Below are 19,049 nucleotides of genomic sequence, written 5' to 3' on the forward strand. Positions count from 1 at the left end.
AGTTTAACCTGAGGTTAAACTTTTATGGTAAAATAAACTGCTTTTATGCCATTAACATTTAACATGTATCTTCTTTTTCAAAAGCAAACAACAAGAGGAGAGGAAATCACTGTGAAAGCCACTGTGTGAAATTAAACTTTACTTGTGTATGTACAAGCTCTCTGCCAGAGACAAAGATAAATGTAAGTCAGAATACAGGATGAGGCTTTGACAAATAGAGTCAGAGTGGCTTTGTGGGTATACTTGCATAGAGGATAGCAAGTAATTCATCTCTTCAAACGTATATCACTGTTATTCGTGTTGTCTTGGAGCTCCTCTGACACATGTAGAACAATTTTCATATTACCGTTTAAGTATGGGAAGCCTACACCTCAATTTGTCCTTTTGACTTTAACACAGCATTCCATTCCACTGCTGCACGGAAAAGATTCTCCCTGCATCTGCTACAGTCTGTATCCAACAGTAACAATGTAATTGATCACTTAATTTGCCAGTCCAAATGAACACAACAGTCTGAGACTGTATGCCTCTGAAAACTTTAAAACACCCCCACGTATCGTTTAATTTCTGTATCCGGAAGGATAATTAGATTAGGATTCAGTTTTCAATTCTTTTTTATAACAAAATGTGTATTTTTATTTTCCTTTTAAATTTGTCTTATGTATCTTTTTAGCATGCTACGGGGCATTTCACCCATAACATGAAGGCAGTTTGTCATGTAGCAGCAAATTATATTTGTTGAGATAAGGTTTTGCTTTACAGACGACCAGCAACAACTTCAAAGAGTTTACCAACATGAAAAAAATGCCTTTTCATCATTGTGTGTCAAGACTTGGAGACAGAACGCAATGTGAGGCCATGATAAGGAAGAGAAGTGACAGATTGAAAGTGACAAGCTGACAAATGTGTCCATGAAAAAAAGGCAGTGTAAAAAAGAGGGGTAGAAGAATCAAAAGTCTGAGTGGTATTTTGTTTGCCTCACATCAAAACATATACATGTTCTGAGGTGTTGTTTGTGGGCTTGTAGGCTACATATATATATTTATATATGAAAGTTGTGTATTTTTTCCAGGGAAATAGGGTGACATTACATCTAAGAATATATGTATTGTGATTATTTACCAGTTTCCATAATCACCTACATAGAAGGCAGATATTGTAAGCAGACACTGATAACCTTTATGATTCTCCAATGTGTGTGTAAGTGTGCATTTTTTTGTGAAAAGGCAGAAAAACACTTGTGGTATACTTCTGCTGTCCCCAGTGTCTGTATCTTTATTATTGTGTTATATTTGTTGGATTCACATTTAAGCGAGCGGAACTGCAGCAGACCTTGCTGCCTCCTTTACAGTGACATTTCTGTGGCTCCGGCTGCTCCCCTGACATTTTCCTGGTGTCAGATCAATCTTGATTTAGCCAGTTGTCACATTCACTTAGGTACACATATCTAAACGACGGATCTGCAAGTGCATTTGCAAAAACACAGACAGGCATGGAGAAGCTCATCTTCCTGACAAAGCAAAGTCATCACTGGGGAACACTGATTTTAATGTTTCCTTACATTTTGCAGGTAGGTATAAATTTTATGTTCAACACAATATTTGAAAAAAAAAAAGTCATCATTTGAGGAATAGAGAAAAAAATCCACTGTTAAAGTGTTCAAATGTGAAAGATATTCCAAAGCTTAAACATTTATATAAAAGGCTTTGAAAAAAATATAGTCACGGTACAACTCTGCAGTTTATGAGATATACCATAAAACCATAAAAATACTTTTTTAAAATGCAGAGAATCATCCACATACTGGCATGCAATATCTTCTAATGATATTTTTCCCAACTAGCAGGAGCGTAACAGCTGGTGTTTATCCAAAAAATAATAATAGAAATATCTCCCTTTTATGAGACAAAGGTCTAATCACACAAAAAATACACAATTTTCCCTACACCGTAAAAAACATCTCAAACAACTTGTCTTCTGGCAGTTAACTTTATTGGTTATTTTATGTTAAAAACATCAACCATCTGGCACTGGATTAAAATAACGCAGAAACTGTAATTATGTATTTAAATTTATATTTTCACAAAGTTTTTTGAGCAACAGTCTTTTAAGTAAACATTGTCTTAAGGTGCATTTTTAAAAATGGATTTCACCAAATTTCTATATAGTGGTACGGTCCTTGCAGGGTCTATGTATGCGAGTGTCCTGCTGCCTGTCCCCCTTAGGTGCCAGACTACTTAAAGCCAGAACTCGAGTGCCAGAGAGCCTTTTTGGTTTGTAGCTAGAGAGCTGTGTGTGGTGGTTGCTTAGTCCTGCTCTGTGAAGAGGAGTGTCTGTTTTGGTGATTCAGCCTTTTTGATTTACTTTATAATTCAGTGAAAAAACTCTGGTTTAGTTGTTTCCTGTCTTTAAAAGGCGATAGTGGCTTGTCCGTCTCTTTCAATTTATTTAGTAAGAAAAAATAATACAAACTTTTAAGTTAGCAATTGTGCCTCCTTGTCTCCTTTTTTTTTCAACCTGGATACTTTTTGTTACTTTTCCTCATCACTTGGACCTTATAGGGGTCAATTATTAATAATAAAATATTATTAATATTATCACTTCATTATGGTGATAAGTATCAGTTCATTATAGATATGTCACACCTGTGCACATCCAAATCCTTAAACTCACTCATAACAAATATAACACCTGGTCATAGACAGGACTCCTACTTTTACTGTCATTACCTAAAAATTCAATAATGCTGATAATCTTATCGGCATAGCTGCACAAATACTGAATGCTTATTCACACATAACTTTAATTTAGGATCTCTACCCTCTTACCTTTCAAATCCAACAGGGAGAAGTACCGATTGCTGGAGGCTTCAGGGGCAAGATTGAAGTAGAAACGATGTCCAGACTGTGGCTCGTCCCTATCCACCACACTGATGGTGTGAATTAACTTAGGAAAGCAAAGAAGAAAAAGTGAAATAAAGTAACAAGAAAGAAGGCACAGACGTTAAGACTTTTCTACCCATTTCAAATAAATGTATATATAAAAACACTTTGCATTTCAAATATTTCTTTTATAAACGAGAAACTGATGTGGAACGAGTGTACTTGGATGCAACAGACTAAGAAAGCGTCCGATATAACAGAGTAGTTTAAAGGGACTACAGTTGCAAAGAGACTGAAAAAAAATCCTTTCTAGAAAGTTGACACAGCAAAATAATAAAAAAAGTCTTATGGTAGAAATGCAAAACTGGCATAAAATATCTCACTAAAAAGAGAAAAGAACTAAGAACAGAAAAAAAGAGCCAGAGTCAGAGACACTCTCTGATGTTGCCATATTTGTGCTAAGAAGGAGTAAAGTCAAAATGGAAATGTGTAGGAGAACAGAAAGAAAGACAGACTAGGTGGGGGTGTAGTTCTCGTATCTAATGCAACAATAGTGATCCACATTCAAAGATAAAAATCAACTGTGATCCAATTTTGAGAACTCTGTGTGGATACAATAAGGTGAGATAGGATTCACTGTGAGCTGAACAGACATCAAACAGCCCCTGGAGATCCTTTCACCTTAACATGGGGCCCTCAGTGACAATTCATCTTCCTCTCATCCTATTACTCCACAGCCAGCATGAAACCACGAGCTGATAAATGATATTTTCACATCACATCCATCGGCTCTGTTTCTGTGTTTCCTCTGCCAGTACACAACCTCTAAGACCATGTCATTACTATTTTGATTATCTTCATCTTTGTTTATTGCAAAACAATCACTGGGTTTAGGTAAATAAAATAAACCAAAAACGCTGCAGACAAAACAGTACCTCTTCAAACTTGTTTGTTCAAAATAAATGTCAAAATGATCTACATGACATGGATGTTACGATGGCACTAGATGAAAAATATTTGTGATGCATGTGTGATATAACTTAAGTTATTTATTCACCCTTCTTTTTATATTAATGCATGTTATCTTAGCCATGTCTTCCAGCTGCCATTAACTAAATGATGTAAATATTTTCATAATAACTGATTTCATACAACCCACACTTAGTCAGATGAGTCACAGTTTGAACCACACTTATCTTAAAAAGTTTTTTTTTAATCTCTTGAATCTCTCCCTTCTCTATTATGCCCATCCATGTGATTTCTGCACTTTAATATTAAATAAATATTAAAATTAATTGCACCTTCCTCGGTCTCTTGTTGGGACTGCTATCCCTCCAGCAGTTCTCAATGGCCACTAAACTTTATTCAACAAGGTGCATGAGCATACAGGAAAGGTAGTGGAGGGGCCGGTCAAGTTAAGAGATTTTATGGGGCAAGCCAGTGTCAGTAATGAAAATTAACCAATGGGCAGGTGTCAGTGCTTGTAGTGCCAGCCCTTCAAGCCGACCTGTAGACTGTTTAATTATGTCAACAAAGAGAAAAATAAATTATACTGATCCATTGGAAGATGCAAAGTATGCCTGATTACCAGTCCAGCCCTATCACTACATCACAACACAGGTTGCTTGAAGTTAAAGATCACACAATAATACAGAGAAATCCACAACAACCAGATGAGACCCTGTGAGAAAGCACTTGGTGACAGGGGGAAGAAAAAACTCCCTTTTAACAGGAAGAAGAAGGAAAAAAATGAACATTTAACATATGTGAGTATGTGGATGATTATTTTAAGCCTCATCACATCTTAATTGTTTGATTTGCAATCAACTTCAGTGGTTCTGATAAAATTACAAAAACAAACAAACAAACCAACAAATACTCATTTTTTTCAGTCATCATCAGCAGCATCATTTTGATTGCAAACACAGCTTCCCTCTGACCTAATCTACATTCTTTAAAGATTTAGGACTTATGCTCGACACTCTGCACTTAGTTGCAAAACACCGCATTATATGACAGAGATAAAGTGTCTAGGCAGAAAATCATTGCATAAAACAAATGATTAAAAATATACATATAAAATGTAAATGGTTGAGAAAGGAATGTGGAACAGGCAATATCTCCTGAAGTCCACCACAGTTATAATTTTTGTAGAACCTTGTAAAAAGACCAGCAAATTTATTTTAGCCTTTATAGTGGGGTTATTTTTTGCAATATTGTTTCTGTTGGTGTTGAGGCAGACAAGTTTTATCTTGTACTAGGTGACGGGTACATGTACACACACACACACACACACACACACACACACACACACACACACACACACACACAGAGAGAGAGAGTTCAAAATCAGTAGAGACACACACGACAAACAACCTCCAGAACTCTTAAGTGAGGCATTTTTCAGAATGATTAAAGCAGGTGTTCGACAGTTGTAATTCCTTTGTCTGGTTTCAGAAAAGCACGCAGGATCAGATAAGATCAAGAGAAATGAATCAAGCCATTACTCAGCTGTTAGTCTCTTCTTTTAGATGCAGGATACAGGTGCAGAAAAATGTTAAAGAGTTTTTTTTTTTTATTGAACTAAACCCTTCTGTCTTTTCTCTTCACCCGTATGCCTCTTTGGCCTGTTCTCACTGTTTGTCACGGTGATTACCTTTTTCTCTAATTGCTTGTCCTTTACATTTATCTTTTACAAAGTGTCTCCCTTTCATCCTTTTACAAAAATGCGTCCTTCATTCATCATCTGTAAATTGATTATTCAAACAATATTATTGTAGATGTAATCCTTGTGGTTCACATATAAAGTCATCTGCTTCATTGTGTGATTTTAAGCTCAATTTGCCCGTCTGTGAGAGAGCCTCATTTATGGCACTGCACAGAACTCTTTGAGCGTGAGTGATGGCTATGCATTACTGTGACTAAGCTACTGCTGAGCACACTTCCGGGCCACAATTGTGCCTTCACAATAAACAGCGTCTCAGGATTGACGTTGCATCACAAACACAGAACAGGCTTAGTCATACTAACAGCTCAGGGAGGCTGTTTTGGAAAATATGCCTTACTTTGTAATTACAAAATGCTACAGCATGATTTCAGACTAAATCACTGCTTCTTCCTCAGTGTGGTGCAAAATCTCCACTCACAAATTATAGAAACACATGGAATATGAAATAGTGGCTGTACTCATAAAATGTGATTAAAAAAATGAAAGCATATTATGAGACGACTCAAATCCCACATTTTATATTCAACATTTTTTACACATGAGCCAATGTCAAGAGAATCATATCAGGATATCGTCTGCAGTTCGCCTTTCTCACGTCCGCCACACACCGTGAGCCTCTCCATATCAGATACGGGCACACTCCTCGAAATACAGTTTGGTTGAGCAATGTGAGTGCTTGGTTACGGTCTGCAGTGCCCAGATAAAACTCCCAGAACAATTTACCTTTACTGTTTTTAACTCAGACACAATCAGACATAACACAGACTTTCTAGGGCACTGGCAAGTCTGTTTAATGTGAGATCATACTGAGTCACATGCAGCTTTGCAAGTTAATGTCAAGAAGCATTAAGAGCGGCATTACATGTGTGTGGTAGCTTAGACATGTAGAATGAGGTTCTATGCCCACAGGGCATGCTTTTTTCCTCAGTGTTATTATATTGTCTTTTTGTTACAATATAAAGCGCCTTGAGCTGACTTAGCGCTTTATAAACAAAATTGAATTGAAAATTGAAAAGTTTTTTTGCACAGTATCAGAGGATACAAATCTTCTGTAGCTGTCTTTGGTGAAAAAACACTAAAGTACACAGTGTTTTGTATTGTCAGTTTGAAAATAGGACAATTTTGGATATAGTTCAGCATGACAGCACTCATCAGTGTCATTTCTTTCTCCCTAACCAATCAAAACCAAGAAGAGGTGGGACCTACAATATCAATACTGTCCAGAGTGCCAGAAGAAGAAACTGATTCTAGCTGTCACTGACAAACTAGTAATTTACAATCTAACATCGAAGAAGACGGTTTTGTAACCTAGCAACAATAAGTGCTTCAGAGAAGCGTTCTAAAAATGGGGTCATTCGTGGATCTAGAGTTAAGAAAAAAGAAACAAACAAAAAACCCTTAAGCTATAATGCCAGGATCCAGCCTTATACATACTCTAAATGTAAATGATGTTTAATGTAACCCCAAGATATTTTGATATCTTCTTTTCCACAATGATGTGGAAAAATGAGCAATGCCATCTCATTTGCTTTCTTGATTGGAGCACCGTGACTAAAGTTTCCTACACACTTTGAATATGACAAACATTGCCAGTGTTGGTACAAACATCCATGCCACAGTCGGCATGTTGTCACCATCAGAGTTATATGACTGCTTTAATCATGAATTGCAAATTATTTCATGAAAATACTGTAAACCATGGCTCAAATGTTTGCACTGCTGTTTTAAATCTTTGATTTCTTCTATAATCACACTTCGATTCGTTTAATATGAGAATTTAAAGAAGAGCAAAGGCCAAACAAAATTCAAAAAGGGACAAACATCCCCTTTTCTAAAGACATTTGTATTTCACAGAGTATTTTGACCGGCAATAAAATCTTTACGTGTGTGTGTCTTCTCACACAATAATATAGACACAGTGACATAGGGCAAAAACTACCACATATACACAGTGATCTATGAAAAATACAGTTCAGTGTTGTATGCCAAAACGGGATGATAGTTTCTTCTCATCATTCTCTGAAGCACTGTCAACTTTATTTCTCTCTGAAGGTAAAAGAATAATGAGCAAAGAGAAGACACTATAAGCAATAACTTTATAATCAACCGGGGGATGAATCTACTCCTCTATTTGAAGAATATGAACAACAGTGACGATGTAGTAAATGAGCCATGATCTGCTTTCTGTGACTGTGCCCTCAGTGGGGGGGACTCTCTTGCAGCATCGCAGGGTGAGTGGAAACTAAGTGCCAAGGGAGAGAGTGTAAAGTGAGGGAGAGAAATGAGAGAGGAGTGTGTGGGAGTTTATCGAGCAGCTAGTGAAGCTCCCTCAAGCACAATCACCTAATTAGATTTCTATCTAGCAGTCCCCTTTCCTGACCCCCTTAAATCTCTTGCATCTCTGGAAAACTACAGGGGGAGACTTCCCAAAAGTACACCCCATCTACACTATAGGTGTCTGAAAGGTGAAGGTTGTGAGGCAGAGGAGGCTTTCTCATTCACAGTAGAAATCAGCCATTTCATGATGGCAGTGGGGAGGGTAATGAAAAAAATAAATAAATAAACATTGAACTACTTAAAATGTGTAGTGCTGGGTTCATCTCTGAAGCCTGGAATTCACTGCAAGCATCAGCGGTGCGTTTTCAAATGCATCCATTATTCTGAATGGTGAAAAGCATTCTCCTGTTGCCCAGCGTAGAATTAAACTGACTCAGTGCATTGTGCAAAACTTGAGTCACATTGCATGGCCAGACTAGACTGTCAAAAGATGCATGCGAAAAATAAAAAGTAATATTAACTGGCACCATAGAAAAATCGTGAACTGGTTCTTGTAGAAAACCGGTACCCAGCATCCAATTTTTTGAATTTGCTAGTCTGCTTGTTTATCCATCCGATTTCGGGTTGTGTGCCAGAGGAGGGAAATGGCATTGCAGTATATAGTGTGGATATGGACATAACTTTTATTTTTATTGCACAACACCGCGATGGTAAAGTGGAGGAATAAATTTTTCTTGGTGTAATTAACATACTGCATTACTTTTAGGGAAACGCATTCAGTGTAATGTGTGTAATAATTACTTTTTCTGAGTAGAGATCTGAACACTGATCACAACAAACATGCAACAACATTGTATCAATGTAATGTCTTTCGTATGCAGCTTAGCAATGGTGGTCATTGTCAAAGTGAATCAATGAGGAATCGAATCAGTAAGTGATATCAATAATAGAATCAGAATTACTAAATTCTTATCCATTCCCATTCCTTGTTCACAGTACTCAAATGGACTCCACAGTCACCAGATCTCAATCCAGTAGAGCACCTTAGATGGGAAATGTGCATCATGGATATTCGCTGACAAATCTACTGCAACTGTGTAATGCTATCATGTCAAAGTCTAAGGAATGTTTCCAGCATCTTGCTGAAAATTAAGGCAGTTCTGAAGGCACAAAGCCCGATCTGTTACTAGCAAGGTGTGCCCTAACATAGTGTTGCTAAAATATATTCACTTACCAGGTTTTGAGGTAAAAACCTGAATTGCCCTCAAAAGAAAAACTATAGTACTGACTGTCTGCCTTTTTTGAGTGTCTGATTTAAATGGTTTAACTCAATCATTATGACATTATGCTGACAAGTGTCCTCATGTGTTCCTGCAAATAAAAGCTAAGCTCTCCAGAAAAATTACAGAAATTAAGTATATTCATTTTATTCGTTTAGTTACAAAAAAAGCTAATTTAACATTTTAGATGCAGTGACAAATATCATTTGACATCCAGACTTTCTGCCTGAAGAAAAGAAAGTTGTACTGAATGCACAAAGACCTTGATGCTGTAAACACTGACAAGGTTAATTTGGGGAAAAAAAGGAAACTGTGAATATTCAGTCTGTCAAGTCTACTGGTTCATCTGATTCAACATTCACATTTGAAAGACAAAAGGAAGAGGCATTTGGTAAGTAGAATAGATGATTCATTCAGTCTCCTACTCGTGAAGCACTGGCAAAACTATGAGTCTGTCTGTATTTTCCTGTGGTTCTTTTCCTCATCTCTGCTGGTTTACGCCTTGTTTTACCAATTCCTCCTTTATATCTGATGTGTGCTTGCATGTTTTTGTCTTAGTCCTTTATGCATATCCATAAGGTGAGTGAACAATGTGCTCATATGTGTGCTATGTGAGTGCAGGCTTAGCATTTAGCTATTTCAAACTCAGTCCTCGAGGGTTAGAGGTTGGCAATATTTTGGCCAAACCGAGGTGATCTGTCGCATTGACCCACTCAGCCAACTGTAAGACAGCATGGCAGAGCTGACAGGGCTCTGTTACCCCAGGCCACACTTAGTATTTGGCTTTCCAACCAGCCTTTTTTCTGCACACATTGCACTATATGATATCTGTCTCTTTGCATTTAATCAGATAAATACCACGAGGTGGGTGAGGGATGGCGCATGAACACAGTCATGTGCCATTTAGAGAGGTGCTGAACACTGGGGAAAATTGCCAAATCAGGACACGGACCAGGAATATCAAATGTTAAATGTAAATTAAAGCCTGTAAAATCTTAATAAAATTAAGTTACGTATGTATTATTTTGTGTGATTCATGGCCCGAATGGCAATTGTAGTTAAAATGGATCACATCATAAGACCATTAAGACTCATTCATAATTTGGGTGTTGAATAATGATCTTTACACTACTAAATTGGCTTTGTTTATTTGCTATGATAATTTAACCTTTATATTTTATAGATTTGCATGGTTCTGTTATGCAAGTCTGTTTAACTCAGATTTTGAAAGCCTGTGACAGTTAAAAACAGATTTACAATTTTTTTAATGTTTTCATTTGAATTCTGTAGACATTGTGCTTGCGCTGTAACTATGTAAAGACAATCTTTTGTCACATATTTTAGAGGGCAAACAGTACCCCTTTTTAAAACTTGCTTGCTGTGAACAATATTAAGTGTTGTTTTTCTCAGAGTTAGGGAATATATTACCTCAAAAAAAAATCTAATTTTTGTGTCTACATACAGTATGTGTGTCTCTGGTGAACAGCAGCAGTCTGAGAGAGTTTGGGGATGTAGGCAGAAAATTGCCGGCACTTCCTTCGTTAAATTTCTCTTAAGAGTCATTCTGAGACATGAACTCACTTTCAGTTAAATCCTAAATGCAAAGATGTGGGAACAAAATCATAATTGGAGGGTGTCATTAATCAACACTATAATTTAAAGAGAAAGGCAGTTTTTAAATCTCTAAATGACATCAGGATCTTTTACTATAGGAAATTCATTGAATTTCGCAATGTTTAACAAATAGTCACTGAGGGCTCATCAGTGTCTTGCATTGTTTGCATTTTATTGTATTATGTTTCCTCTGTCTACACTCATTGTGATTGTGGACTTTAATTCCTTATTTTGTCTTTTAGCTGCATTCATATTTGAATAAACAATAAAACAGTGAAGGACACCTTAACAGCGCCACTGAATTTATGTCAAACTAAGTGCAATGTGTTTTGAAGTAACATTACGTGCTTATTTCTTTCTTACATCTTATTGTACATTACTGATAGCAGTGTGCCAACTTTTCCTCGTCAGGCAACATTTTCCCTTTGTTGTTTCATTTTCTATCGAAGTCGTTTTTAAAAATGTACACTCCACTAAAAAAGACTCTACACAACTATATTTACTGTGGAGATGTACCTGGAACTGATCCTCTGGAAATGGATTAAGGATGCATTTCTTTTTGGCAAGGTTGTGCACATGTGTTCTACATGATAGAACCGTAAATCCAACCTGTATTTTGTATGTGGTTGTTTTCCCTGTATTTCTCTTTAATTCAGGCTTATGGAAAGTTTTTTTTTCTCTCCTTTAATCTCTGAACATCAACCTGCATAAGAAGGATGCAAAGGAAGGCTCTGTAAATAAAAGGTGAGAAGCTATTTAACAATTTTTGTGTCACGGCCCTGGTGTGTCTCCAAGCAAAAGCTGCTTTGCCACTTTCACCCATTTTTTATTCCCTTCAAGCACACCGCACCGAACCCCACCACACACACACACACACACACACACACACACACACACACACACACACACACACACACACACAAATATGTTGTATTGCCAACTCTTAAATAGGATCAAACCCAACCGCAGTTAAAAGGCTTAGGTAAATCTGATTTTCTCTGTGGTTCCACCAAAAGCTAGACCTGAGCCAAGGAGCTGACACTCTGTGAACGAGACTGGGTGATAACCGAGCACACAACAGGAGACAATGAAATGCTCTTCATTAGCGCAGTAAACCGGGGGTTGATCTGACACATTAAGAGTGTGACAGTGCAGCCTGTGTACAGCATGTGTGTGGGTGTGTGTATGCATGCCTTTTCTTAGCATGTGTCTGTGCAGGGACAGGCAACCATAGTGGTATAATTCAAGGTAAACAGAGCAAATACAGGGAGTGCAGAATTATTAGGCAAGTTGTATTTTTGAGGAATAATTGTATTATTGAACAACAACCATGTTCTCAATGAACCCAAAAAACTCATTAATATCAAAGCTGAATGTTTTTGGAAGTAGTTTTTAGTTTGTTTTTAGTTTTAGCTATTTTAGGGGGATATCTGTGTGTGCAGGTGACTATTACTGTGCATAATTATTAGGCAACTTAACAAAAAACAAATATATACCCATTTCAATTATTTATTTTTACCAGTGAAGGCAAGGCAAGGCAAGTTTATTTGTATAGCACAATTCAACAACAAGGTGATTCAAAGTGCTTTACAGAGACATTAGAAACAAGAACAAATAAAAAGCATGATTTAAAATTGAATAAAACAAGCAAATAAACTAACTAATTAATTAACAAACAAACAAACAAACAAACAAACAAACAAACAACAGTATATAAAATCAAAACAGATAAAATCAGAACAGTAGATAAAATCAGTAGTTAAATGTAAGTTTTGAAATTTAAGCTTAAAGTGTGGATTTGGTGCTTTATTCAAATGCAGCTGAGAACAGGTGAGTCTTCAACCTGGATTTAAATAAACTGAGTGTTTCAGCTGATCTGAGGCTTTCTGGGAGTTTGTTCCAGATATAAGGAGCATAAAAGCTGAATGCAGCTTCTCCGTGTCTGGTTCTGACTCTGGGAACTGATAAAAGACCGGATCCAGATGACCTGAGGGATCTGGATGGTTCATACTGGGTCAGGAGGTCATTGATGTATTTTGGTCCTAAACCATTCAGAGCTTTATAGGCCAGCATCAGAAACCAATATAACATCTCCACATTCACAAATATACATTTCTGACATTCAAAAACAAAACAAAAACAAATCAGCGACCAATATAGCCACCTTTCTTTGCAAGGACACTCAAAAGCCTGCCATCCATGGATTCTGTCAGTGTTTTGATCTGTTCACCATCAACATTGCGTGCAGCAGCAACCACAGCCTCCAAGACACTGTTCAGAGAGGTGTACTGTTTTCACTCCTTGTAAATCTCACATTTGATGATGGACCACAGGTTCTCAATGGGGTTCAGATCAGGTGACCAAGGTGGCCATGTCATTAGTTTTACTTCTTTTATACCCTTTCTTTCCAGCCACGCTGTGAAGTACTTGGACGCGTGTGATGGAGCATTGTCCTGCATGAAAATCATGTTTTTCTTGAAGGATGCAGACTTCTTCCTGTACCACTGCTTGAAAAAGGTGTCTTCCAGAAACTGGCAGTAGGACTGGGAGTTGAGCTTGACTCCATCCTCAACCCGAAAAGGCCCCACAAGCTCATCTTGACGATACCAGCCCAAACCAGTACTCCACCTCCACCTTGCTGGTGTCTGAGTCGGACTGGAGCTCTCTGCCCTTTACCAATCCAGCCACGGGCCCATCCATCTGGCCCATCAAGACTCACTCTCATTTCATCAGTCCATAAAACCTTAGAAAAATCAGTCTTGAGATATTTCTTGGCCCAGTCTTGACGTTTCAGCTTGTGTGTCTTGTTCAGTGGTGGTCGTCTTTCAGCCTTTCTTACCTTGGCCATGTCTCTGAGTATTGCACACCTTGTGCTCTTGGGCACTCCAGTGATGTTGCAGCTCTGAAATATGGCCAAACTGGTGGCAAGTGGCATCTTGGCAGCTGCACGCTTGACTTTTCTCAGTTCATGGGCAGTTATTTTGCGCCTTGGTTTTTCCACACGCTTCTTGCGACCCTGTTGACTATTTTGAATGAAACGCTTGATTGTTCGATGATCACGCTTCAGAAGCTTTGCAATTTTGAGACTGCTGCATCCCTCTGCAAGATATCTCACTATTTTTGACTTTTCTGAGCCTGTCAAGTCCTTCTTTTGACCCATTTTGCCAAAGGAAAGGAAGTTGCCTAATAATTATGCACACCTGATATAGGGTGTTGATGTCATTAGACCACACCCCTTCTCATTACAGAGATGCACATCACCTAATATGCTTAATTGGTAGTAGGCTTTCGAGCCTATACAGCTTGGAGTAAGACAACATGCATGACGAGGATGATGTGGACAAAATACTCATTTGCCTAATAATTCTGCACTCCCTGTACTGTACATTTAATTGATAATAGGATTGATTGATGGCACAGTGTATGCCTAAATGATTTAGGTATTAAATAAATTACTTTAATTATGAATACTCAAGACCTGCTATCAATCACTCGATATAAAGTTTGCCACGCATGTGGGTTTAGCTGATTTGAAAAGACAACTTGAAACTGATAGAAAACTCCTCTGTGAAAAGTTTCAAATCTTGAGCCAAACTATTTGATGTCGATTTAGTTTCACGACAACAGGTGTTATGTTGGCTCTAATGAATTCTCCCTGTGAAGTGATGCTTTAAAAAACACAAACAAACAGTGTAGACACTGAACAAAACAACAGTAACCTGATCTAACCTCAGATTACCACTAAAAGATTCCAGATGAAGTGGATGAAGTGCACATTATCTGAATCTAGACGTTTATACATTAGGCAAAAGATGACACCACGACTGTGTTTGACATCTCTGTCTTCCATGATAAAGTAATAAATGTTTAATTACTTCTCTTTCTGAAAGCTGCTGGCCTGTCCAAGTTTCTAAATTGATTAACAACATTCTCGGGAGCTGGAACAAAATTGAATTGCATTTTACACATCTGTCAAGTCATGCTTATACCTCTAGGCTCCTCTTTTGGCAGCTTATTTTGCTGAATAAATAAGTGCATCTTGGGAAGCAGCAGACATCAAAGTATTTCAAGCACATTAGGCAACAACACTTTGCTTCAATAGAACCCTACAATTTGGATTCTGTTTATTTATTTATTTTTTTGTCACAATTACAGCAACTGTTGCTTTGGGGTTCTAGGGTTTAGTTGTGTTCCCTCTGTTTGGTGTCTTCCCTGCTTGTGTATCCCCTTAGTGTAGTAGGTCTCCGTGTTTAGTCCGCGTCTCTGAGTCTGTGTTAAGTTTGTGTATTGTGTCATTAGTAGAGATGGCACGATACCACTTTTTTATGTCCGATACCGATATCATAAATTTGGATATCCGCCGATACCGATATGAATCCGAATATGAATATGAATAGTGTGTTTTTTAATCAATAAAACTGTTTTTTTAATATCTTGCTGCTTTTTGTATAAGTTCATACTCAAGTTAAAAAAAACCCCCAAAAAAACCCACTAAAGCTATTCTGTTATACCTGTATGCAAAAAATGCACTGCACCCAAAATATTTCATAGTTCAGCAATACTGATCAATCTAATAAACTTAAACCTACTCCATCCTCCCTATTCTGGTATTTTAAAGAGTAAGCAACCTAACTACTAGGGCTCTAAAACTCCCAGCAAAAAAAAACAAAAACGAAAAAATAAGGAACCACCCCTCACCCACCTCATGATGCTTAATCGACGTAATCAACTTTAATTTGATGCAGTGTGAAAAAAAATGCCCAGAAATAAATTATTTTTCAAGAATAATTAAATAGATTCAACATCTTTCTTCAACAGAACTGCAGACTGCACAGATGGTACCTTCCCAAAGGAAAAAGTACTATAGCTTACTAGGGTATATTAGACTTAATTGTCACGGTCCTAGGTCTCCTGACCCAGCGTTTTTAGTTCTTTGTGATGTTTGTATTATTGTACTTGTGTGAGTTATTCTATGGTTTCTAGTTTCGATCCCTTGCCCTTCATGTTTCTCTGTGTCCCCTCTGTTCTGTGTAAGTCTGTGTCTGCATGTTTGAGTTCCCCTCTGTGTCTTTCGGTTCTTAGAGTCCTCTGCCTTATGGTTTATGTCTCTGTGTTTCTTAGTTGCTGTCTCCACTGTGTCAAGTTCGTGTCTCTGTGTGATCCTTCCTGTTTTACTTTGAAGGTCCGTGTCTTATGTGAATGTGTCCTGCTTTGCTTGTCGCGTCGTCCCTCATGCTGTGTGGATCTCCCTGTGTCTCTCTGTGGGTTTAGTTTGTGAGTTTCCAGTTTAGTTTGCTTTGTATGACTTTCTCCTGCCAGCGAATAAAGCTGAGTTCTTTGTGTTTAAACTTCGTGCCTGCCTTTTGGGTCCAACTCCTGCCTGCCGCACAGCGATTCATGACATTAATAGTTACTATATACAGTAATGGACTTCTATTCATTTTACATCAGATTAAAACTTTGGGTGTAAGATTCAGATAATTATTTAATAAAAGCTAGACATTTTAAATGAGAATAAGAAAGAAAAGTATGTCTTTGTGCCCCCTTTTCCCTGTTCATGCCCTATCGGCCCCCCTGGCTAAACTTTGCTAGATCCGCCCCTGCACAGTTACCAGCTGTCAGCTAAGTAGTAAAGGATCCTGGTCTAGAAAGTAATATTAAATAAATTCTAACAACAGATTATCAAGCTTAAACGTGCTCAGCCGCTGGTTTCCTCTTTCTGGTGCAATGTGGGAGATAAACAAACAAGAGAGACGGACTCGCGACAGAAAAGCCGATCAGCTGATCACTGATCAGTTTCATAATTGAAGTAGCAGCAGGAGAGGGAGGGGGAGAGAAGAGGCAGTCACTCCATATATAGGTTGTTAAGCTTAACACGGGAATGCTTTACAAACATTCAGAGATGAACTTACACACTTGCTTTACTTCTCTCCTCTCTGGGATCACTTCCTCAGAGATGAAATGCCGGATTGGTAGCAAGGCTACAAATACACACAGCCGCTCTATCCCGTGAGCACACTGCTCCGACGTGCTACGGTTAGGAGGAGAGTTACAACGTGTCGAAAGTTCTGTGAGGTGCTTTTTTGATATTTAATGGATCAGATTACATTTTTTATTTTTCTCCGATATCCGATCCAGTAATTTACGTCAGTATCGGACCGATACGATACGTAATATTGGATCAGTCCATCTCTAGTCATTACGTGTATGTTTTATTGTGAAGGTCTGCGTCTTATGTGAGTGTTTTCAGTTTGCCTCCCTGCTCTCGTCATGTTAATCACTCCCAGCTGTGTCCCCCACCTGTGTGTAATCTCCCTGTGTTTCTCTGAGTGTATTTAAGTCGTTTCTTCTGTCTTAGTAGTCACTGGTTCGTCTGTGTTGTTCTCCTCCATCTTCCTGCGTATCTCCCTCCGTTGTCTCTCCGTGTCTCCCTACATCTCTGGGTTTGGTTTTAGGTTTGTTTTGTTAGTTGTTCCAGTTTAAGTTTATTCTTGCCTCGCCGTTTCTGTTTGTTTTTCATCCTTCTTACTAAATAAAGTTCACTCTCATCACAAGCTGCATCTTCGGTCCTAATCTACAACTCCACACGTCTGCCACGTCGGACGTAACATAAGTAATTTAATGACACTTTGCAAAGCCATCCAGCAGCTGAATTGGACACGTTAACAGGTTGGTTGTGGACCAACTGTCTGTGTCTCCTTGACACTTCTGATCTAAAATGTGAAATGTCTGCACCCAACTTAATAATAAAAAACAATAACAAATAAACAAATTTAAAAAGCACTCATCTGTGAAAAAATACTTTAAATTTGAACTCGTATCATAAAACATCCAAAAACAAAATTGGTTTTTAGACCACTTGCTCTATGTTTTAATATGTAGGGACTCACAGTGTCTACAGGAAACCATTTTTATATTATCCATGGAAATTACAAAGGTCAAATTGTTTCCTGCATGTCTCCCATTGGTTACCCTTGAGCATGAATGTGAGGCTGAAAATGCTTTAAACAATTAATTTCAATCCTTACAGCCTACTCAACTTCCCATAACAAAATTTAAAGAGACTCTGTAGAGAAAATACAAAAAATGAAAACGGAAGAAAAGGAACAGATGTTCCTGCCATTTGCCAACCTCACAGGATGATAGTAAAAATAAATAAATAAAATGAAATAAGAGATGGATGGATAGACAGCACAGTCTTGTGCATGTACTTTTAGTTTATAATTACAATGTGAAATATTTCACTGCCTTTCTCTCTAATGAGAACATTAAAAAACCTTTTCTTTTACAATGCTGGGAGCCAGCAATGATCTTTTTAGCTGGAAGACTAATCATCTCTATGTGATTAGGAGCTGAAGGTTAATGTGGGCTCTCACAGATGGGAGACAGAGTGAGGTGGGAGTGAGGGAGATCAGACCAGACAACGTTCTAGAAAGGCACAGACTGGTGGTACTGCAGAGGCACAGGGGGGCTATAAGTGGTTAAGAGTCTGTGGATCAAGGGGAGGAGAGGCCTGAGCCTCATTACACATGTAAATGCAGCTTCCAGCATGGAGGCCCCACTTTAAAGCCTTGCTGTTTTAATTATTCCTTTGCTCTGCACACGATAATTGGCTCTAACTCAGCTCAGGGCCTGTTGGCTATGTAAGGTGAATATAACACCCTAATGACTTTGTCCATTTTTAATGGTGATCAGTGGAAAGACCTGGCCTTCTATTGGATTGGAAATAGCCACATCAGTGCCTTTGTCTTGATTTTCGCACAGACTCCCACTGTTTGATTGTTGGGTATTAATGTTTTATCGCAGGGCTTATATGTTTTCCATTTAGAAAATTAATTAATGAATGAATGGTTGAACTGACTGAAATTCTTTGAATTAAATTTTATTTAAACGATGCACTATTTGCCGTTTTAGCCCTGATTGGATTATAAGATGCTATTAAATCAAATATCAGAAACCACTTTCTTTCCCACAATGAAACAACTTTCAACAGACAGATCACGTCTTAATTAAAAAAGAAAAAAAGAAACACCTGAAAAAGGCATAAGTGAAGCATATCAGAATTAGGGGCAAACATTAAAGGTAGAATTAAAATTCTATCAAGGTTTTGTCATGAAGGAAAGACGTCTCTCTCATGAAGAGCCTGTTAAGTGACATTTTAAAGAAAAGACTTCTTGACAGGCAGAACAATATGACTGAATCAATCCAATCAAATACATTTCTGGGATAGATATCCAGTATCACAATCTGTAATTATTTTATAATAAT

The 19,049-nt window shown here is 37.9% G+C and overlaps 1 protein-coding gene across 2 annotated transcripts in view; it reads right to left on the bottom strand.

Moving 5' to 3' along the window:
* Nucleotides 1–19,049, bottom strand: part of cdh22 (cadherin 22) — a 194,670-nt gene that overhangs the window by 9,845 nt on the left and 165,776 nt on the right. For both annotated transcript variants that reach the window (XM_076884303.1, XM_004547639.4), the window contains one exon: nt 2,829–2,946. In XM_076884303.1, coding sequence (XP_076740418.1) covers nt 2,829–2,946 — 118 coding nt within the window. The remainder of the gene's footprint in view (nt 1–2,828; nt 2,947–19,049) is intronic.

This window comes from Maylandia zebra, linkage group LG5 (assembly GCF_041146795.1).
Source record: "Maylandia zebra isolate NMK-2024a linkage group LG5, Mzebra_GT3a, whole genome shotgun sequence".
In the NCBI taxonomy this organism is placed as follows: Eukaryota; Metazoa; Chordata; class Actinopteri; order Cichliformes; family Cichlidae; genus Maylandia; species Maylandia zebra.